The sequence below is a fragment of the Myotis daubentonii genome, chromosome 4, assembly GCF_963259705.1.
Source record: "Myotis daubentonii chromosome 4, mMyoDau2.1, whole genome shotgun sequence".
Classification (NCBI taxonomy): Eukaryota; Metazoa; Chordata; class Mammalia; order Chiroptera; family Vespertilionidae; genus Myotis; species Myotis daubentonii.
The window spans coordinates 92,112,849-92,135,822 of record NC_081843.1 but is presented as its reverse complement, the minus strand read 5'-3'; the positions used below and the strand labels follow the sequence as shown (position 1 = coordinate 92,135,822).

The 22,974-nt window shown below is 41.3% G+C and overlaps 1 protein-coding gene across 8 annotated transcripts in view; it reads right to left on the bottom strand.

Annotated features, from left to right (window-relative positions):
* Positions 1 to 314: 314 nt before the first annotated feature.
* DROSHA (drosha ribonuclease III) overlaps positions 315 to 22,974 on the bottom strand; it is a 107,938-nt gene continuing 85,278 nt past the window's right edge. For all 8 annotated transcript variants that reach the window (XM_059694729.1, XM_059694730.1, XM_059694732.1 and 5 more), the window contains 9 exons: positions 22,379 to 22,423; positions 20,735 to 20,892; positions 19,498 to 19,603; positions 10,116 to 10,257; positions 8,412 to 8,494; positions 8,218 to 8,321; positions 5,685 to 5,777; positions 4,594 to 4,640; positions 315 to 574 (listed from right to left, as the gene is read on the bottom strand). In XM_059694729.1, coding sequence (XP_059550712.1) covers positions 444 to 574; positions 4,594 to 4,640; positions 5,685 to 5,777; positions 8,218 to 8,321; positions 8,412 to 8,494; positions 10,116 to 10,257; positions 19,498 to 19,603; positions 20,735 to 20,892; positions 22,379 to 22,423 — 909 coding nt within the window. In that variant the 3' untranslated portion in view covers positions 315 to 443. The remainder of the gene's footprint in view (positions 575 to 4,593; positions 4,641 to 5,684; positions 5,778 to 8,217; positions 8,322 to 8,411; positions 8,495 to 10,115; positions 10,258 to 19,497; positions 19,604 to 20,734; positions 20,893 to 22,378; positions 22,424 to 22,974) is intronic.

Sequence of the window (22,974 nt, the reverse complement as noted above, 5' to 3'; positions counted from 1 at the left end):
CACATGCAAGCTAAAAAATATAGTTAATAATCCAGAGATTTTTAAAAAAGTATACATGTTAGTAGAGAGTAATCCAAATATATGGTAAAGTGAATTTTTCACTTGTCAGCTCAAAGTCTCAGGTAATAATCTCAGATAGAAAAACAAGATCTACCCACACAGAATAAACTTTTAAAATTTTATTGTTTAAAGAAAAAATATAAGGGAATACACATATCTGCTAAAGTGAAGGTTTCCATTAAAAAGAAATCAAATACCTGGTAATAAAGACCACCCAGCTAAAAACAGAATATAAAACCAGTAAAACAACAATAGTGATTTGACTGGGTTTTATTTCAACCACACACTTCATTCATTGTCTGTAGAAAAACTGGGGTACATCTCAATGGGCAACAGTCACAGTTATTAAGCAAGTAAATACGCCATGATGTCCGTGTCCTCCTTTATTTCTTTATGTCTTCGGTCTCATCTGGCTCTTTCTCTTGATGTTCTCTTTCCCACCTCATTTCTTTTAACTCTTGTCTGTATTTCCGTTCAATGAACCGCTTCTGATGGGCCATCTGGGGAAAGTTATCTGACACGAGGAGATATATTTTATACTTAATAAACGTAGCCACTAGTGCAAACTAAACACACACAAACACATATTCATATGAAATATAGACAGCTGTCTTTTGTAAGGCAAGAGAAAAAAATGTTGTTCCTTTTCTTCCCCTATTCTTTTATTACTCAGAAATACATGGAGGTCTGGATCAGCACCCCCGATTCTAGATCACAATGTCTGACGTGAACTGGAGTATAAAAAGCGCGAAGACATACAGCAATGTTAAAACACAGACATGCGGCGTCAGAATGACTCCGGGTGGGAGTCTTAGCACAGTTCTCATAGCAAGCAGTGATTTTCAGGAAGAGAGTAAAGGATATAGCAAAATGGAGTTGTATATTTTCGCAAAGCTTGAGGCAAAAACATCAAACAAACAATGATATCATCACACCATTATTTACCAAGAATTAAAGTTTCTGAAAAGAGCAAGAAAAGATCAGATGGGCAAAGGGAGACTACATTCTAAGTCCCTATTTCTGGTCATTCTATTTGTCAAGTTCACCATGAGAAGCCCAGAGCTGCAGCAGCAACAGCAACTCAAGGAAAGCACTTGTATCCGTGAAAGGAGACACAGCGCTCAGGGGCAGAGCTGAAGCCAGATTTAGGTTGATATTTGACCCCATGCGAGGGTGCTGATACAGTCGAAACCCTAAGTAAGATTTTAAAATCTTACAATTCACTTGTGGTCTGTGGCGAGTGCAGCAATAGGTAAGAAATCAAGTATGGGATGAGAAATAGTCACTTTACACTCCTAGTCAACACACACTTCAACAACAAACATCACAATAGGAGATAAGCCGGATGGGAGCCACACAGCTATGCAGTCACTGGGAAAGAGGGCGCTGTCCTGCCCGGGCAAGGCACTGTGAGACACACAGGTATATTTCACATATAAAATATGAAGAATCAGAGGTGTGGGAGCACACAGCATGCCTGGGGAAAAGCATTTTTGTTTCTGTTATGGTTGAAGCATAATAAAAGTGGGTACAAGTATATATCATATTCCTAAGTCCCCACCTTCTATACAGCATCCCATCCTCTCCCCAGATGAGAGAAGGGACAGGGACAGGGTGGCAGGAAAAGCACCTGAAAGGCAGGTGGTGAATCAGTCGAGATCTTGACTATCTGAGAGTCAGTGATTGATTTTAAACAAAAAAGGAACATAATGGCATCCGTATTTTAGAAATAAAACAGTAATAAAATCCTACCTCCCAAATGATATTAAACTGATTTTTTTTTTTTTTTGATGATAGAGTTCTGGCATTTCATAGGTGTCTTTATTTTTTTTTTAACTGATTCTTTTTGTGTTCTATAAAACAGGTTTCAAATACTATAAGTATTTTTAAAGGTATAATTCAAACAAATCCCAAAAAGTCAGCTGTTGAGCAAGTTTCTACTCCCTCAGTAACTTCTATTGTAAAACTTAATCCATAGCTAAAACAAAACCCTCTTACTCTGATCTAATCACTGATAAGCTTTTAGAATACATCCTTATAGCCCTTTTCCTATGAAATCCGGTTATACTACACACATACATGCACACTGTAAAAGTGTGTTATGTGTTACACATACACACAAACACATAAAAGTATGCCCCCTTCCTCCCTTCCACTACCAGAGTACAGTGTACATATGTTTTATGGATACGCTGGTTTCCACTAATTCTACTAGAGGCCTGGTGCACAAAAATTTGTGCACTCAGGGGGTGGGGTCCCTCAGCCCGGCCTGTGCCCTCTCGCAGTCTGGGACCGCTCGGGGGATGTCCACCTGCCGGCAGTCAGACATCCCTCTGGTAGCCCAGGAGCCCTCGGGGGATGTCCACTTGCCATCGGGGAGCAGGCCTAAGCTGCAGTCGGACATCCTTAGCGCTGCTGAGGAGGCGGGAGAGGCTCCCGCCACCACTGCTGTGCTGGCAGCTGGAAGCCTGGCTTGTGGCTGAGCAGAGCTCCCCCTGTGGGAACTCACTGACCACCAGAGGGCAGCTCCTGCATTGAGTGTCTGCCCCCTGGTGGTCAGTGTATGTCATAGTGACCAGTCATTCTGCTGTTAGGCTCAATTTGCATATTACCCTTTTATTATATAGGGTAAGCATTTTCTTGTGTTATTGGCCTTAGAAAGACACAGGGTGGGGCAACAGTAGTTTTACAGTTGTTTGTATGGAAAGTAATATAGTAATTAACACATTGTTTGCGGGTAGTTTTTATCACGCACTAACAGGTGGCGCGGGCCATTTTTGCTAATTTTTTGCGCAAATGGCAACGTTCAGTAAAATTACGATAACTTTACGTATTTATACGTTACCCGCATTCTACCTCTAGTCTATAAAAAACGTATTAGTACGTGTCCCGCGCTCTACTACCAGTCAATGCTACCAGTCAACGTAAAACATATAAATACGTTTCCCGCATACAATGTGTTAATAAATAATAATACAAGAAGAAACTCTGTTACGTGTACTCACAACTGTACACCCCTTTTCCACAGTAAGATTGTTGCAGGTTATTCTTAGAATTTTTTGTTAGCTTTCAGTGGTAAAACAGTGCTGGAGGAAAAGCCTATTCTGAGACTGCCCCACACATGCTGGTTGGAGTGAAGTGCTTCAACAGCTGGGAAGCACTTAACAATCTTGTCGCAGAAAAAGGAACCTCACTTGTATTTCAATACATGATTGTGTATTATATATAACTAGAGGCCTGGTGCACGACATTCATGCACTGGGGGGGGGGGAGCGGTGGCGGGGAAGAGTCTTTTGCTGTGGCGGGAAAGGCTCCCAGTACCACAGCTGCGCTTGCCAGCCGTGAGCCCGGCTTTTGGCAGCTTCTGGCTGAGTGGCGCTCTACCTATGGGAGAGCACTGACCACCAGGGGGCAGCTCCTGTGTTGAGTGTCTGCCCCCTGGTGGTCAGTGCGTGTCATAGCAACCAGTCGTTCCACTGTTGGGTCGATTTGCATATTAGGGTTGTACAATATAGGTTAGATGTAAAAGTTCCCCACCAGTCAACTGAAACTCTCAGTGAAGATCCCATGATCCCTGGACACGGTAACACCAGCTTCCACCCCACTGCCTCCTCCCTGCTCCCCTTGCCTAGGGAGCTGTGGTCTGCTGGGTTCCCACGCTGCTGGCCCCCTGCCCTTCCTGGAATCCCCCATGCTGAGAATCTGGGCCTCTTCACTGTCAGCTTCCTGCACTCTGCTTTCTCCCACCTTCAGCTGGTACTTGAAGCATAATCGAGCTTGAAGCATAATCGAATAGCTTTGTCATGTTTTGCCACAGGTTCTGCTGTGCAGCACAATACACCTCAGAAGAAAAATTTCTTGCACTTAAACCTTCAGTTTACAAAAGACTATGCAGTTCCCTTCATGGCCAATTATGTAATTGAAGTTTCTTCAATCTAGCCATCCCACTCTGGGAGATCTCTCCCACAGAACTAAAAGCACAAGTATATACATATTTACTGTCGACAGTGGTGAAAAACCAGAAACAAAGTGTCCACCAATAACAAAATAAAGAAAACCTGAATAAACTACAGCTCATTTACAGCATGAACTATAACGCAAACTGAAGCCACTATACCCGGCAAGGCTGCCCAAAATGAGCAAGAAAAGAGCGATGCACGTAAGTACGTAGATATCCCATTTCCATAAAACAATGGCCAAAAACTAAAAGGAAAAATCCTTTGCATGTGTAAGATTTTAGAAATCTATGGAAAGAAATACATTAGGTTGTTCACATGGGGTACCTGGGCTGAGAGTGTGACTCTATGCAAAAAAGGAAAACGAACATCAAAAGGCATTCAGGGGCACTTTTATAAAATTATAAGCCCATTTATACATATCTCACATTCTACTGCACTCTCTGTGAAGACTAATTATGAAGAAAAGAAGATCACATTTTATCAGTACTTACCATTTTTCTATTTTCCCATTTTCCTCCCATAAAACACTCATTACATTATGAACATATAATTATAGAAAAAGAGATAGGCTTACATTTTTCAAGTGCATCCATTGCTGCTCCCATTTCCGCCTGCTGGATACTGTTAAATCAAATATAGGTAAGGTACACTTTAATTTAAAGAGGTTTTTTTCAAAAACAAATGGTATGGCTACACATTATACAGGCTGATTTTCATGTTTGGCACATAAAATTTATCTGATTACTTCTACTGTCACATACTGAACTGCAGAGAGGAATATACACAAGGGCATGCAGAAATGTCATTTATTTGCTCAAGCCTGTTTAAGTTACTCGTTCCACACTTTTAATACTGCAGTAAAATGCCTTCCATTTATATTACATTTGAAGTATTTCCTACTTAAATTTGAATATCCTCAGTGTAAAGCTTAAAGAGGCAAAGAGTAAAAAATATAGGTATAGACAGACTTCTAATCACTTCTCAGTTTAACACATAGATTAAGGGTTCAAAGAAAGGTGATAATACACAAAATTCTTTTCACCTGAAGACATGAGCATTTCCACAAAGCTCGAGTGGCACTAAGAGGTCAAATGCCTAATGACGTCACACAGGACATTTCCTAAAGTGCTTGCAGATACGTGGGGTTCTCTGTTGGGCAACTAAAACAGGACAGCCCCGACCTGTGCACCAGATAATGTGGTTTTCTCAAGGTAGCCAAAGCCCCTTCAGCAATGGCATTTCCAACATCCAAGGCAGATGCTCAAGTTTGGGGGCTGGGCTTGGTGGAGACATTAATCCTTGAGATTCACTTTATTACCCTGGAACGTTCTATACCAGTGATAGCGAACCTTTTGAGCTCGGCGTGTCAGCATTTTGAAAAACCCTAACTTAACTCTGGTGCCATGTCACATATAGAAATTTTTTGATATCTGCAACCATAGTAAAACAAAGACTTATATTTTTGATATTTATTTTATATATTTAAATGCCATTTAACAAAGAAAAATCAACCAAAAAAAATGAGTTCGCGTGTCACCTCTGACAAGCGTGTCATAGGTTCGCCATCACTGAGATATACTCTAATTTAAACAAGACAGACTGCAGAGTTTGAAAATGCCAAGCAGGGACTTCTCATGTGAAGAGATTAAAGGCAGCGTCTCCTACCTTGGTCCCTTCCCACAGCCTATTCTTTCTCCCTTGAAGTAAACAGCCACCGTGTAGGTTCTAGCGTGGGATGGCCCCACCGTTTGCAGAGTCCTGAGAGGGAAAGGGAAGAAGATCAATTATGGGAAAGTGTTATTTAGTTGTTATTGCTAATATGTAACTCCAAGAAAAACATGTACTTATTGCTTAGACAGAGGAAGGAAAAAGTAATACGAAAATTAAAGGAGTAAATTTTGTATTTGCTAAGCCTGACAAATATAGAGAGCTTTTTTTGAAATAGGAAATTTAAAAAATTCTAACACGGATTTGTATGCATTTCCCCCTAAAGTATAAATAGTATAAGTCATAAATAGTATCGGAAGGCTAACAGTGAGTCGGAAAGTAGTTTTAAGCAATGTCGAAGCCTGCATATCCCACGTATCATAAAATGAACTTTCCTCAGAGAAAAGGGAACCATATTGGTCTGTTCATTGTTCAGTGCTCAGCACAGCTAAAACAATAAGTATCTGGGTAATACACCTCGAGCCACGTCTGAATGGTTTCACGTCCTTTATGGACTCCTCCTGATGTCTCTTATCCTATCTGAAAGATCGGAAAGTGTATTTAATTTCTGAAACATCCGAGACCGTTTCAGAGGCATGCTATAATGCTGAGCACACAAGTGCCAAAAAACAAAACTCTGGGTACTCTGCATTTTAATGACGTGGTGCAGATCTCAAATGCGGGGAAACTGATAACTTCGTGGAAAAGGGAAATTAAAAGTAGCCGACAAAAGAAAATGGAACGGACCCGTTAATCTTGGAAAAACTATGTTAAACAAGCTCTTCATCTCGATGAGGGACAAGCTCACCTGGGCTTTCACTGGGGATTTATGAGAAGGGAGCCGTCATTTCCTGTGTGTTTACATCTCCGTGGGATGAAAGCATGCGGCGGCTGTAAGGTAGCACTTATTACAGTAATCATGCCTGCGCCACTGGAAGTTTATCTTCCCCAGTTTGTTTCTTCAACTTTAATTATCACTTTGATGAGGAAAGACTCGGAGCCTTTCATGTTACACAGTTGGGATACTCATTATGCTTATTAGGCACATATGAAAGTACTATTTCTAAACACTAGGAGTTTTTTTCTCCAATAAAGGAAACATTGTTTAGCAGCGACAGTTTCTTGGGACAATGTATAGTAGCTTTCTGTGGGTGACACAAATTTCTCCTGGCCTCAGCTTTTCTTGTAGGGAGAAAGCCTGTACTGTGTTGTGACTGTTAAATAACAACATATAAAAGGATTTAAAATTCCCTGTTGCCACTTGGTGTTTTTTCTTGAGTTTTCGGAAGTTGGAAAAGGTGGGAGGCAAGGGGGCTTCTATTCCATATGGAATAATCACACAAGTGTGTGTGCCCGCAACCTTGTGTGTACAGACAAGCGGTGAACCAGTACTGGGACTGGGTTTTTATATCCTCAAAAACGCACATCCAGAGAACGCTTTGGGAGGCACCCCACCTATTTGGATAATTCTTCCTTTTTGTAATTTCTCTTTGAAATCACCTTCTGCATCAACGTGTGAGCGCCTCAAGGTAATTACTCGGCTTCTGAATCAAACCTGCTGTTTTCATCAAAGCTGGGGTTATGTGTATAGTGCCCTGCATTCCTATTGAATTTCTGGTTATCACACAAAGAATAAAGATTTGTCACTAACAAGTACAAGGCAGCTTTTGATACACATTCTGAGAAGAAAAGTTCCAAATATTTGAATAACAGCAGCAATGAGAACTGCCCGCTTCTTACAGTGACGGCTTGAGAGAGCGAATCTGTCAGGCCACAGGGAGAGGCTGACAGGCTGCAAGAAGGTGGACAGGGAACTCAAGTCCTGTTGCTAATTAAGCAGACACAATCTTCCAATCCAGACGCACAGCAGAGGTTACAAGAAATAAGAAGACAGCCCGGCCGGTGGTTGACCATTGACCTATGAACCAGGAGGTCATGGTTCGATTCCTGGTCAGGGCACATGCCCAGGTTGCGGGTTCAATCCCCAATTGGGGGCATGCAGGAGGCAGCCAATCAATGATTCTGTCTCATCATTGATGTTTCTATCTCTCTCTCTCTCTCCCTCTCCCTTCCTCTCTGAAATCAATAAAATATATATATATATATATATATATATATATTTTAAATTTCCTCTCTGAAATCAATAAAATATGTATATATTTTTAATAAAGATATAAAAATGTATCTAACAACTATTTCATCTGAACTGCTCTCATCTCGGTCTCCTAACCTTCACATGTCTTCCTCACAGGGAGTAGTTCTAACACATTATAGAGATGGGAAAAGCTTAGACAATCAAATGTGACTCACTCACTTCGAGCTGTAAGGCTGAGAGGCCCAGAGAGTTTCCGTGTTGGGCCGAGTGCGAGTTAAGCAGTCTCAATCTGGGGCCCTGACCACAGTCACCCACAGTGACTAGTTTTCCCTCCACACCACCAGAGCATCATCTCTAACTCCCGGAACGGATGGCCTGTGGGCCGCGAGTACTCACTTGTACAGAGGAATGTCTGGTTCTTTTCCTTCCGTCCTAAGTGTCAGGCAACACTGCTGAAGCTGGGATTTGGGGTCATTCCAATCCTGATTCAAAATGAACTCCTGTAGCAAGTCCCCAAAGAGCATTTAGTAATGGTTTTCGGATCACCATGTGTAACACATACGAGCAATTTAAATTTTACATGAGCTTACTTTTAATCGTGGGAAGAAACAAACATTCATGAAAGTATGAACATATTCCAAATCCTTGTCAATGTACAATGCTGCAATAAATGCTGAAAAAGACAAGATTTAAAAATAAATACAATGCACTGCCATCTACTAGGAAGATGAAATTACCATTTCATCTTTCTTTAAACAAGAACTCTTTATCACTAATATCAGAAGCAACAATATAGGTGTGTGATTAAGATGCAAAGTCATGAGGTACAAAGACCAGATTAAGTTTGGCTATGGACTAAATTATGTTAGTTAAGATGATAGACTAAATGCTACTGTACATCAGGGGAAGAATGATATCTGGAAACACAACTGTGTTAACATCAAATAAAACTTGAAGATCAGATCTGACACCAGAATGAGCACATCCTTGCGGCCTGCCATTCTCAACACCAATCTTGAGGAGGTCACCCATTTACAAAGGTCTAAGCTACGTTTCAGGAACAGAAATGAGACTATTTATAGATTCAATCTGCTCAAACACAGAGAAATGTAATACTGGGCTTAATGACTATAACAATATATCTAACTTTCCATTAATAAATGGTGATCTCAAAGACAATTTCATTAAAAGTTACTTTAACCAAATAAACAAATGGCGAGTTTTTATTTTATCTTTTTAAATATATTTTATTGATTTTTTACAGAGAGGAAGGGAGAGAGAGAGAGTTAGAAACCTTGATGAGAGAGAAACATCAGTCAGATGCCTCCTGCACACTCCCTACTGGGGATGTGCCCACAACCAAGGTACATGCCCTTGACCGGAATCGAACCTGGGACCCTTGAGTCCGCAGGCCGACACTCTATCCACTGAGCCAAACCGATTAGGGCCAAATCGCGAGTTTTTAAAAGAATAAAAATAGCTTTTATTGAGCTTAAAAAAAAAAAAAAAAAAGCCAGTGGGAATGCTCTCTAAACTTAATTGTTTAATAATTTTAATCTTTAAGATACTTTATTTTAATTGAAAAACAAGTTTTTTTAGGTTCATTAGTCAGACTGCCTTTACACTTTGTAAATGAGCAGCTTTTGAATAGACTTTAATATCTGTATATAATTCCAATTGTCAAAAAAATACACTAACATTAAAAAGTTTCAAGGCTCAGGGTATGGCCCACTTATTTTTAAGTATTATCAGAAACAATAAGTTATATGTATAATCCTTTAGTTAGCTATAACAGGATTATTCATAATGCCAACAGACCATATCAGGAAGTGTAAAATTTGTCCATAGAGCTTTGAGCTCATTCAAAACAATAGTTATTAGTTTTAGTATTTAGTGAGTAAATTATCTTTCTTTCTTCTATGACCCTATATAAAGGCTGCTGGGTGGCAAAAAAATATCTGATTCACTATTACAATCTTCATATTCTGTTACTGTTTCCCACAGGGATGTGGTGGTTGAGCATTAGGGTGGAGGGGTATGGAGGGGTGTGGAGGGGGGTGCGGGGTGCACCACTGAACACAGACTGAACATAAAATGCATTATTCAAATGTCTTAATTTCAAATTATTCTCCTTCAAATAAGCTTTGGAGGAAATCATAAATACAAATTAAAATAGGAAAGAGGTGTCTTTAGTCAGAACATAATAATAATGAGAAAAAGGAAGATGAATGTTGGTCCTTTTGATTTCAACTTTGAATTTGCAGGCTCAAACAGCTTCCTGCTGTAGGACTCACATTCCAAAAGGTCTGCCAGCGTCTTGGTCCTCAGGGCCACGGGCCTCTTGGTCTTGTCGTTGGTGATGGCGTACTCCTGCATGCCCAGCTCCTCCGCCACCTTGGCCTGGGTCCTGTTATTCACCAGAGAGCTTCGCAGCAACTGGCCAAAAGGAACGGAGGTGCAGTTAGAAACCATTTCATTTCTGGTCTCTCTCTTGCTCCTGGTGTCGGGACCAAGCAGCCTGAGACCGACAGAGGAAGTGACTATTTAAGCCTTAGGCCCCCCCGCCCCCCACACACACGCCCCAACAGCAGTGACAAACTCCATACACTCCGAACTTCTCCCTAATTGCTCCCTCTACTCCAGGACTTTACCTGACTGACATTTAAATAGCTCATTTGGTTGTTTAGTTGCAGTGGCCAGTGTTGCTGGGTATGCTGTACTATTTTAAAGGTCATAGCTTCCATTAAGTGTAATGCTATTAAACGAAGGAGCATTAAAATTATTTAAAATCAACTTTACTGAAGTATAATTTACATACAATAAAACTCACCATTTAAGTACAGTCAGATGAGTTTTGACAACCTTCTATGGTTCCATCACCCCAAACAAGTTCCCTGTGGTCCTTTGCAATCAAGTAATACAATCCGCCTCCCACCCAGCAAACTCCACTTGCTTTCTACCAGGGAGCATTAGTTTTAAAAGGGCATTTTTAAAAAGTCTAAAGTAAGCCTCGAGTTTTGTGGCACTAATGCTAATTTTGATATTACAGTATTTGGGGAAGTGATGATTTAGTAAGTACCACTTGAAATATTTAAATTATTTACTACATTTTTACTTTTATTACTTTAAAGGTTACTACTACATATCCTGAGTTACAGTTTTTCAAACTGAGACCCTATTTCTGTAATCAAGTGAAAATATAATTTTCATAGTTTAACTTCAGGAACTCAAAACAAAAATTTCTATGAAGAATTTCAGTGAACTAGAGTCCTCTATTACTATCCAAGTAGTAACACTACGCAGTGCGTGAAAATTACGCAACCAACCCATGGGAGAGGTGCCCATAAAACACGTCTGGTTTGGGATTTTAACACTCACTAACCACTCATACTAGGGCAAGAGGGGAGGGAGACACACGGCAGGAGGGGTAGATACACAGATGGGACTCGCCCAGCAAATCTGAAAATAAGCGTCCCCAATCTCTCAGATTTGGGGGAATAATGTATCAATAGCTAGGACTTTTCTATCAACAGATATAACAAATTCTTCATCTGTTACAATTCCTCGCTGTTTAGAAACACCCCTGGCACCAGGTCCAAGGAGCCAGCAGGAAGCAGCTGCGAGCAGGACTGGTTTTATATCATCCCTCCGCCGCTCCAAATCCCACTTTATTAGATGCAAGTTTTATGCTCTGTGGCTCCATCGTGTCAACTAAGCTTATGAAAATCTGGATTTATTCTCAATGCTTGAGATTGCATCCTTGACAATAGATAAATAAGAAACAATATGTTCTTAATTTGTCTGACAATGATTCATGAAGCAGAATTACAACTTGATCTTCATAAGCCATGCTTGCTGTTGAGTTACAGACTATTTATTCTTCGCTTGTATTTGCTCCCATCCTTCTCCTATTTCTCCCAACTCTTTTCTTCAATATAGTGTTTCATTAAAACTAATATCCACGGAGAAGCTCAAAATTAAAAAAGGCCTAGCACATAACATTAATAGGAGACCCAACCAATAAGGGAGTCCACCAGCCTAATATCTTGTAATTATAGAATAACTGAGCCGGAAGGGAGACATCCTTTTTGGTTTGGATTTCTGCTGGCAGGGGCAGGGTTCTCCAAGCAGAGGCCCTGGGGGAGTAGGAGGGCTATTTTGAAAATATGGCTACGCTGAGCAAGTCGGGATCTCTCTCAATATGTGAGTTTGCTGAGAGGAGAAAACTCTTACTTAGGCTGCAATAGGGAGGTTCCATGCCTCAGAATCAACAAGCCTGATGCACACATGAGCACCGATCACCAGGCCCCCACGGCCACCTGCCAGCGCAGGGCCCACCCAGTGCTGTGCAGCACCGCTGTCTGCAGGGAAGGAAGAAAGCAGTGAAGATGAATCAGGAATGCTCGGGTTTTATTTAAAACTAGGGGCCCGGTGCACGAAATTCGTGCACTGGGTGTGTGTGGGGGGGGAGTGTCCCTCAGCCCAGCCTGCCCCCTCTCACATACTGGGAGCCCTCAGGCGTTGACCCCCATCACCCTCCAATCGCAGGATCGGCCCCTTGCCCAGGCCTGACGCCTCTGGCCTAGGCGTCGGGCCCGGGCAGCGGGGACCTGCAGTGGCAGCGGGGGGCGCCGCGATTGCGCGGGCTCCGCCCCTGCCCCTGCAGGATGCCTCTGGCTGAGGCGTCTGGCCCGGGCAGCGGGGACCCACAGCTGCAGCGGCCCCGCGATCGTGGGCTTCGCTTTAGGCCCAGGCAAGGGGCCCCTAGCTCCTGGGACTGCCATCTTCGACCGTGCCCAGCTCCCATCGCTGGCTCCACCCCTACTTCCTGCTATCACTGGCCAGGGCGGCAAAGGCACCTGATTCTCCAATCATGGCTGGGGGGCAGGGCAAAGGCGGCCCCAGGGCCGCCTTTGCCCTGCCCCCCAGCTCTTAGCTCCCCCCTGGGTTTCTGATCACTGTCAGTGGCAGGGGGCTTCTTCCTGCTTTCCCTTTCGCCTCCCTGCATTGTGCCTACATATGCAAATTAACCGCCATCTTGTTGACAGTTAACTGCCAATCTTAGTTGGCAGTTAATTTGCATATAGCCCTGATTAGCCAATGAAAAGGGTATCGTCGTACGCCAATTACCATTTTTCTCTTTTATTAGTGTTGATACACCCTGACAGGTCTCAAAGCAGCAGGAATGGCCAGCAGAAAGTGAGATCTTCTGTCAAGACTCAGAGCCTGAACTAAGTCACTGGGGAGGGGGGGGGGGGGGAGCTATAAGTCACCCATATTTTTAGAGTCGGTACAAATTTAGATGAGTTGAAAAGAGGTAAGACCTCACGCTTTACCTACACAAAAAGTCTGAATGGCAATACTTTAAATGACAACTTGCACCCTTGGCCTTTGCTGGACTCTGCTTCCTAAGGAACCGTGCTGCTTGCCAACCAGTGGGATCAAGGGGACCGCAAGGCAGAACACCCCGAGGTCATGGCAGCGCAGCGTGCTGTGTGGAGGCCGAGGCTAGGCTACGCCCTGTGCTGAGAGCTGAGGCCCACGAGATGATCAGCAACCCAGGCTGCCCTCTGGGGAATGCTAACCTCTGAGGAATCAACACACAGACCGGCCACTGCGACACGCCGGGGAAGCTGTGGTGACAGCGCCAGCCCTGGAGGACCTGCCCGAGTACAAACGTTTCAGAGGCTCACTGACTGTTACCTCAGGCACTTCTGAGACATGGTGCTCAGACCTCTTCCAAGAACTAAGGAATTCGAATTTCTGGGGATGGGACCTGAACATATGCATTTAACATTTTTTTCATGTAGTTGGATTCTGACTAATATTGAGTAAGAACTGAAAAAGAATGAGTCTGCCAGGAGAGTGGGTGCTGTGGTCTGAATCTCTGTGTCCCCCTAAAATGCGTATGTTGAAATCCTAACCCCTAAAGATGATGGTTTCGGGGCCTTTAGGAGGTGATTAGGTCACGAGGGTGCAGGCCTCATGAATGGGATTAACGCCCTTATCAACGAAGCCCCAGAGAGCTCTCCAGCCGCTTCCTCCACGTTAGTATACAATGCAAGTCTGCACTCGGGAGAGGGCCCTCACCTGACCATGCGGGTACTGTGACCTTGGACTTCCAGCCTCCAGAACTGTGAGCAACCAATGACTGTTCATGAGCCACCCGGCCTGTGGTATTTTGTCACAGCAGCCTGGGTGGACGAGGCGGTGGGGAGGGTTTTCCAGGAAGAGGGAACCGCTCTGGGGACCACGACACAGCAGGACGATTACTGGGTGGAAGTGGAGGAGAAGCCAGAGCCGAGTGCAGGAGAGCTAACACAGGTGAGGCTGGCCAGCCTCTGGGCAGAGAGGGCCTTGTGGGTGATACAGAGAACTCTGTACTTTCCTGCTCTGGGGAGGAATCCCAAAAGGTGTCAAAAGGGGGCAGTGGCAAAGACTTTTTTTTTTTTTTATTTCAGAGAGATGATTTTTGAAGGGGTGGATGAATATGAAGGGGCAAGACACGAGGTTAGAAAGCCTGCAGATGTTGATGCTATAAATATCTGTTTTTTACTTTTTAGTAGTTTAGAAAACAAACATTAGGCACCCAATTGGGCATGCGATAGCTATCAAGACTATTTTGCAAACACTGCCTCCTGTTAGATATGTAGTAAAAAGTAAAAGACTTGGCGCCAGGCTGCCTGGGTTCAAACTTACTGCTTCCTGGCTAGGTGACCCGGTGTAAGTTCCCATCTCTCTCTAAGGCTCGGTTTCTGCATCTATTTAATGGGGGAAGTAGCACCTGCCACGCGGGGCGGTAATGAGGATTCGAGTGAACGAATATACAATCCAGGTACAAGGACCAGCACATAATAAACACCCAGCAATGTCTGCTGCCACTGTTCTCCATAACAGCATCATCACTAGGTAAGATATGCTTCCTCTCTGGTTATAGCAAAAAGGTTATAGGAAGTTGTAGGAATCCTTGTGAATTTGTCTTCTGTAGAACGTTCTATATACCTATCCACTCACTGTCTCCAAAGCTCTCCATTTTATCAAATGCTAAGCTGTCTTCCTTTTTAACCAACCGCCGCTCCCCCCCCCCCCCCAATTATTTTTATTTGAAATCACCAGAAAACATGAAGAAAGCTGTAGTCCGGGCTCTCTGTAAAGCTGAGAAAAAAGCTGCTGAGTTCCTGATGCACTGGCAGGGACCCAAATAAATATCCCAAATCTCAAACTCTGTTTCTGAGAATTCAGGATGTTTTCTATTATCTCAGCACAGCAGTCTTTTATAATTAGTTTAAACCTTAAATTTTAATGAGGAAAAGGTTTATTGGTTTAAAACAAATAAAAAAACCGTATTGGCGTTCCTCCTTCAACCACCCTCTCCGTTCTCGATGCTGAAGAGGAACCCACAGCTGGGGGACACGAGCTACCAGAGGGCCACCTGGTGTGAAATAAGTAGACTGTGATTACTATTTGGAGGACTTTAATACGAGAGCATGGGGTGAAAGCCGAATGTATCATTAGAAGTGACAGGGATGTGCCGCACAGGTCTATTACACTAGGAGTGTCGCCAGATGCTCTTCATTTCCCGTGGTAACTAAAGAAAAGGCACACAAATGCGAGCAGGCAGGATGCAGAAGGCAAATTATACCAGTGACAGAAATTTTCACCCAGGAGGCTGTGGAATCTATCCTCTCAAGGAGATCTTGTGGATAGGGTACCGTTTGTCTGAATGATTTATGCTTAGTGCTCTGGAGGTGGCAGGAGGGGATTAGATCACCGGTTTTCAAACTTTTTATTTGTAATCCTTGCTTTCTCATTCTCCCAAATTATTCCACTAAAAAAGAAAAAATCCTGCAAGTTCACCTTGCTAGTGCACACCACCATAGTAGGCATGGGGTTAGCAACTATTTTTAGCTCAGTACCTTAGAGTAAAGGTTGAGAAGAATGAAAGAATTAAAACTGGAAAAGTTAAAACCTGAAAATGTGGGAAGACAGGCATTTTGGTCTGAGTAAACGCTCTTTGTGTCCCTCTTACTATACTTACCCTTACTCTACTGGGTAGGTTCTACCCAAAAAAACAAAAACTTCAGTCTGTGAATTAGAACCACTTCCTTCTACATTCCAATCAAATTCGGTCACCCTAGAACAATTACATAAGCCCAACGTTCCTCCCCAAGAGGCCATTTTGACTTGAACTTGTAAAACACTATGTTTTTCCCCACCAGCATTCAAAACCTGAAAACCATGATTTCATTTGCTCAACTGTCCTTATTCACCGTAAAACCAGCATGCGAGGCAACGGCTCAAGGCTAACTAATGCCTCTCAGTGCGAATTACTGGCTGTGTGTTCTTTAATCGCAATAATGAATAATTTGCCATCACCCTCCAAGAAATTCAACTGTAACAAATAATCCCCCACAATTTTTAATTAATTTTAACCTTTAGACACTCCTAAATAAGTTTTCAGCTTCTTTTCTGAAACATGAAACAATGGCCACTTCCCTCCACTGCCACTTCCACTTCCTTCTCTATCACTCACGTCTTTATCAAATATGTACAGGGACCGACCATATGTCAGGCCCTGCTGGGCATACAGTCGTACATAAAAACGTGCTCTCGCGGAACTTGCACGTTAGTGGGACAGGCAAACTGAAACAAGCACCAGGAAGGAAAGCACGTGAGGTTTAGACTGGGGGCCACCGGGGAAAGCGTCCCCGGAATCCAGAAGTCCCGTCAGAACTGACATCTGATGAAACTGAAGCAAGGGCTGGAAGCAGAACGGGCTGCAGGCAGAAGAACAGGCTAAGAAACAGTAGCTAAAGAGGTGAGAGGAAACCCAAGAAAGTGCAGTGTGACAAGCCAATGCGAGACAGCGCTTCCCGAGGGAGGAAGCAAGCGCTCTCACCGCTGAGAGTTAGTGAAATATGTGTTTAACTGATGATAGATCATCTTTGTTTTGCCAGCAGATCTGTTGGTCCTACTGACTTTTACCAATGCTTTCTGTGAATATAGTTAATAAAAACCATTTGTTAACCATTTGTTAACATCTTTCTAATAAGCTATCCAAAAACTGTCATTTTAAGACAGCAAGGCTGATGAACACATTTTGAATAAAACTACAGTTATGGTATTGAAATGATTTTGGAAAAAATACAAAATTTACTATCACAGTCCTGGTTTTATTTTTATCCAGACCTTGGACAGAACAACTTTCTGAGTTTTGGTTTCAATGCTGGGGTAGGGGATGGAGGTATGTATGCAGTGACTAAGATGGGAAGCAGTGAACTTACTGATCTACAATATCCCACCTCCACAAAATCCTAGAGTTCATAAATAACTTGTGTGAATACAGCAGTGAATGTGTATATTTAAGTCACACATTTTCAACAGTGGTCTCTATATGGCCATAAAATGAATTACTACTTCAAGCCATTTGGTTTGGTTCGGCCATTTCTCAGGCCAACCAGATATTCTGACAGCTACAAAGTCTATTCCCTAATGGAATATACTGAAGGAGCACTTATTGATTCCTTAACACAGAGCAAGATTCTAGACACTAATTTATTTCTGATATATGCTTATATGTTCTTAAGGTTTTAATATTAACTCAAGAGGAAAACAATTTCTTTTCCATCCAAAAGCAGTTAACTCTGGTAATCAAACTGTTCCTTTTAAATTAAATTTAAAATAACAGTACTGCGTATTTCTCATAAAATGATTCAAGGGGTATGGTCGAAGCACAATAAATATTCATCAAGTGAGTGAGTGAAAGGACCGTATTTTGTTGGGCTTAGAAATTCAGCTGAGAAAAATCACATTTAAACATAGCAAATCACCATATTCTCTCTAATTCTAATATTTGTGTCTCATATAAAATATTTCCAGGGTTCATGGTTGCAGAGATAAGATCCAATTCTATTCAAAGCAAAACATGCATAAAATTTGTAGGAATGCAAAGTACAAAAGACTTGTTATCTGCTTCAAGCATAATAAAAAAGAGAGTGTGCACTAACAAACTGCATTATAGTGCACTACTACTGCAAGCCTCCCTCTTCCAAGGGGGATACTTTCCAAGAGCCCCACTGGATGCCTCAAACTGCAAAAATACCAAAACCTACATATACTATGTTTTCCTATACAAAGTTGAATTTATACAGTAGGCATAGTAAGAGACTAACAATAATAACTAATAATAAAATAGAAAAATTATAACAATATACTATAATAAAAATTATATGAATGTGTCCTCTCTTCCTCTCTCTCTCTCTCTCTCTCTCTCTCTCTCTCTCTCTCTCTCTCAAAATATCTTACTATATTCTACTAACCTTCCTACTTAAAGCACTTTATGGCTTCCCTTTGGCATTTCCAAATTGCCAGCTCTGGGGTCATTATTAAGTAAAATAAGAGTAACTTGAACACAAGTCCTGCGACACCATCACAGTCAATCCACTAAGAAACTAACAGACAGGTAGCATACACAGCAGGAATCTGCTAGCATGTCAAACTCACGCCAGCGGGTCGCAGATTTGACATGCTTGCAATGATTCACATACCGGGCAAGAGTGGAACGGCACAGGATTTCATCACACTACTCAGAACTGGACACAACTTAAAACTTATAAATAGCTTATTGGAATCTGATCACAGGTAAACGGAAACTGCAAAAGTGAAACCGCAGATAAGGTGGGACTACTGTCTTTTTCTTTTGCCCAATAAAGTATTTGCTTTCTCAATGCCCAATTCTAGAGGGACTATTCCAGAGTTATTTCTTATGCCTGGGAGACTATCATGACTGGCTTCCAGATACGTTTGTTCACCATTCCAGCTATATTATTGATCAGTTTTACAGAGTAAAAGTACACAGCAAATAAAAAAAGCTCAATAAAACATTATAAAATGAGACAAAAGTGAGAGGAACGGGAACTGTTTCACTTTGCTCATCAATCAAACCTTGTTTCTGTAAGTCCCTTTCAATTCCACCATGGTCTAGCAAACTGCTGAGTCCCTGCTGCCTCTCTGTCTTCTGATTTGTCATGCTGTGCACTTGTTTTGGCATTCCCAATGTGTGGAATGACTTTGTATAGAAATTTCTTCCCACTAACTTCCAAAGGCCAAATACTAGCTAACTTTAAAGGCTCAAACATCCCCTTATCAATGAAGCTTTCTTAGAACTCCATACTCAAAAGAAACCTGATCATTTCCTAAAGAGGACAAGCTAGCAGCTTACTTATGCCTCTTTATAACATTTACGATGGTTCTCCCTTGTATTTATATAACTTACACTTTATGTATGTGTAAACACATACACACGATAGACAGATGATTGATTGATAGATAGATAGATAGACAGATAGATGAAATTTGTAGTTATTTACTTACATTTTTAACTTCTAATAGTTTTTAAACTCTTTATGGGTGGACTAGGTGTCAACTAATATCTGCTCCCCCCATGAAGCCTAGCTCAATGTCTTTCACAAAGTAATCACTAAATGAAAAAGTATAAAGTAAGTTCTTACCATATATTGCTTTGTACACAATTTGCATAAAGAAATAAATAAAAACATATGTATGCATGCTAAAGCCACCAAGAACTAAGTCATCAATTACATAACTAGATATCTGGCTCTTCTAACCTTCTATTAAAGCAATCTTATTGGAGGGAATGACTTAATACAAACTCACAGTTAAGTGTCCTTCATGATGATCTGGGAAATGAATGAATAAGTACTCTGTGGCTACCAGCTGCATTATGGAGTCGCCTAGGAATTCCATCCTCTGGTTGTGGCCTCTGAATAAAGAAACATCAATGTAAAGGGGTCAATTAGTATTTACGGATTTCAAAACAACCAGAATTTTTTAAAACGACAATATTTTAAAAGCCAATGTATTTGTTTATCTTGCTTTAAAGCACAAAACTAAATACAATTTCCTAAGACCTGAAATTGAGAAGAGATCTAAGTCTATAAAGGTTGAGTTTCAAAAAAGAGTAAAGTGAGTACTACCTAAAGATTGAACAACTGCTAACATAAAGAATGGTATATAGTGCCTGATCAGAAGCTGGGGAGTATCAATTGGAAGATACAGTATAGTACAGACAACAATCTTGCACAGACAATCTTTATTTAGACAAAACAAAGCAAAAAGGTCCAAGAATTTTCTTTACTAAAATTTATCTCTTTAACTGAAATATGGGGTGGCAAAAGTAGGTTTAGCGTTGTGAGTATGCAAAACAGAGTTTATTGTAATATTATTATTTATTATTTTGTATTTTCCCATATGAACAGCTGGCCTACTTTTGCCCACCCCTGTATATACTCCATTAATCAAATCTGGAATCTAGTTTAAGAATGCTAAAAAACTATGACAAGATTCTTTCATCTTTACAGTTTAAAGAGAGTTGCGAATATTTGATTTGACAAGAAAATTGAATATAAAACAGCATGCAAAGAAATAACATTTTGGTTATGCTCTTTATTATACTAGCTCATCTTTAAATCACTCATGTAGAGAAGGGTTGGAGGGCCTAATTCAGCCGATAGCCTGTTTCTGTAAATAAAGTTAAACTGAGACCCAGCATGTTCACCCATTTATATTTTTTCTATGGCTGCTTTTATGCTACTAAGGCAGAATCGAATCACCGACACAGAGACCCCATGGCCTCTAAAGCCCCAAATATTTAATATCTGTTCCTTTACAGAAAAAATGTTTACTCCCTTCACACTTCTCTTATACTTAATGGAAAAATCAGATGCATGACATGAAACCAAAAGTAACTGGACTGGAGCATATCCCCTGGTCCACGCCACTGTCTGGCTAGTATCCACCTCACAATTTCCTAGAAATATGGATGAAGTCCCAATGGTTTGGGACTGTCAGTTTAAATGGTCACAATGGTATGACATGGGTACTTTTAACTCACAGGGTCAGATGGTTAAATCCCACAGTTCTCAACGTGAATGCTCTTGCCAGAAGCCGAACATGAGTAAAAATTACTCCAATTGCTTCCTCAAACTCGGTAAGTTTCTGTAGGACTGGAGAAGTCTCAATAAGTTGTCGATCAGTATTTGGCTCTTGCAGCTACAGGAAAGAGAAATAAGTAAAAATCACGTATAGTTTTTGGTTGCAAGAGTAATTACCAATTCTAGAAGGGTGTTTTACAAATTCCTCCTCCCCTGGGTGGAAATTTCTGAAAGACAAATGAACATGGAAGGCTTCTTTCTCATCCTTTAGAATGGCAAACAAACCTAATATTTAAAGAGGGTTCAAATAATATTTTCCAATTTTCTACCAAATTTCAAGGCCAAGTTCTGTACACAGATAGTTCAAAATCCCAAGCATTAAACTAACTCTCCATGGAGGAGGCCCGCTGAAGAATTGCTGGTAGAGAATATGTGTATCTAGTAAAGCAGCGGTTCTTAAACTTTAGTGTTCAGCAGAACCTTGCAGGGCTTGTTAAATGCCCGTGGTCAGGTCCTACCCCCTGAGTTTCTGGTTCAGTGGACTGGGGTGAGGACCAAGAACTGGCCTTTCTGATAAGTTCCCTGCTGGTCTGGGTACTGCCCTTTGAGAACCACTGCGTTAGAGTAACTTGACTACTGTGTGTCTTCTAGGGACCATCCTATTTTGGCAAATGAGCATCACTGAAACTGGATTTGGCTTGCAATGGAGAGCATTATGTCACCAGGCAGGTGCTCAACGTAATAATGAGCTTTTGACAACTGGCAGAGAGCAAATATGAAAAGTGTAATTGAAATGAACATCTCCAACAACTTTGGGCAATTTCATACTAAGGAAATATTTCTAAAGTACTTTGAATTAATGCCATTTATTTCTTTAAAGGCTCTCATGAGAGTTCAGTCACTAATGATTATTTTTATTATATACACAATATGCATATGTAACAACATGTATATATGAGTGTATATATATGTATACATATGTACACATATATGTATATCTCCAAAGTAAAATGGAAATTAAACAAAGAATAATAAGAACTTTTAAACCAACTGGGGAAAAGGATGTCACAACGTGTGGATCTTTTAAATTCTAAAATCTGAATAATAAGTTTTCACACTGTACTAAAGTTTTAATTTATAATATGTTTTATGCAATCTGAGTCAAAGCCTTCAATTTATAAGGTCCGAATTAGGTTACAAGTCAACAATGTTAATTTAATTTTTGTTCTGCTTTGTAATAAGCCCAGACCTGCTTGCATAGTTTCTCTTTAACAGCAGGCATGTAGCTATACTGCAGTCAGCATAAGCTTTGAATATCGCTTTTTGGGGGAAGCAAATCTCAACCACACAAATAGTTATTCCTGCCCTGTAAGGGAAGACACATCCCAGACCCACCCCACCCCACCCCAGACCATGAAAATGCAATGTATGGGGTCATTTTACTATCTGTTCTGAAGTTTTCCAGTTCTGACACCCCAGCTTAAAGTCATAATGACACTGAAGGGAATCTAAGGATAAAAGCAGGACAGGAAAAAAAAAGCAAACTAAAGTAACACGAATACCAGGAGCTATAAAGCTCACTGCAGAGCAGAGGCCACACTTACCTGGAGTGGGTGGAGAGGATAATTGAGCCAGACTTCTCGCAGGTCCTGGAAAATGGAGTGATGCCTTTAGTGCTCAAGGGAGCCATTTAACACGCTCTAGAGTACTAAATAAAACGCCGTTATGTGGAATCCTGAACTGTTTCAGATGCTGACTCCACTTATTGAAAATTCAATAGTGCTAGCAACTAATTTTTTCTAAGTGTACTCACCGCTCAAACTGCCTATAGTGACTCCAATTAGCCTATTAAGCAGGGGAGGCAAAGAGCCACCCATCCCCAGGAGTGAAAGACACCTTTTAAAACTAAGTTACTGTTTGCTTAACCTAATACCACTGGGTAAAGTGCTACTTTAATCCTATTTTTAGTTTACCGTTCCCCAGAAATGTGCATCAGCTGTGCCTTTTGTAACCAAAACTCATTCAAATGTCCCTAATTTTAGGTAGTCGTTCATTATCATATGAGCTGCTTGAAGACAGAGTGAAGACATCCCACATCTAGTTCCTAAACTCTGAGGTCGATAAGACCACACTTGTACTGGGTGTCACTACAAATGTTTACTTAAAAAACGGGAATGAATGAATTTTGTGGAAAAGCCCG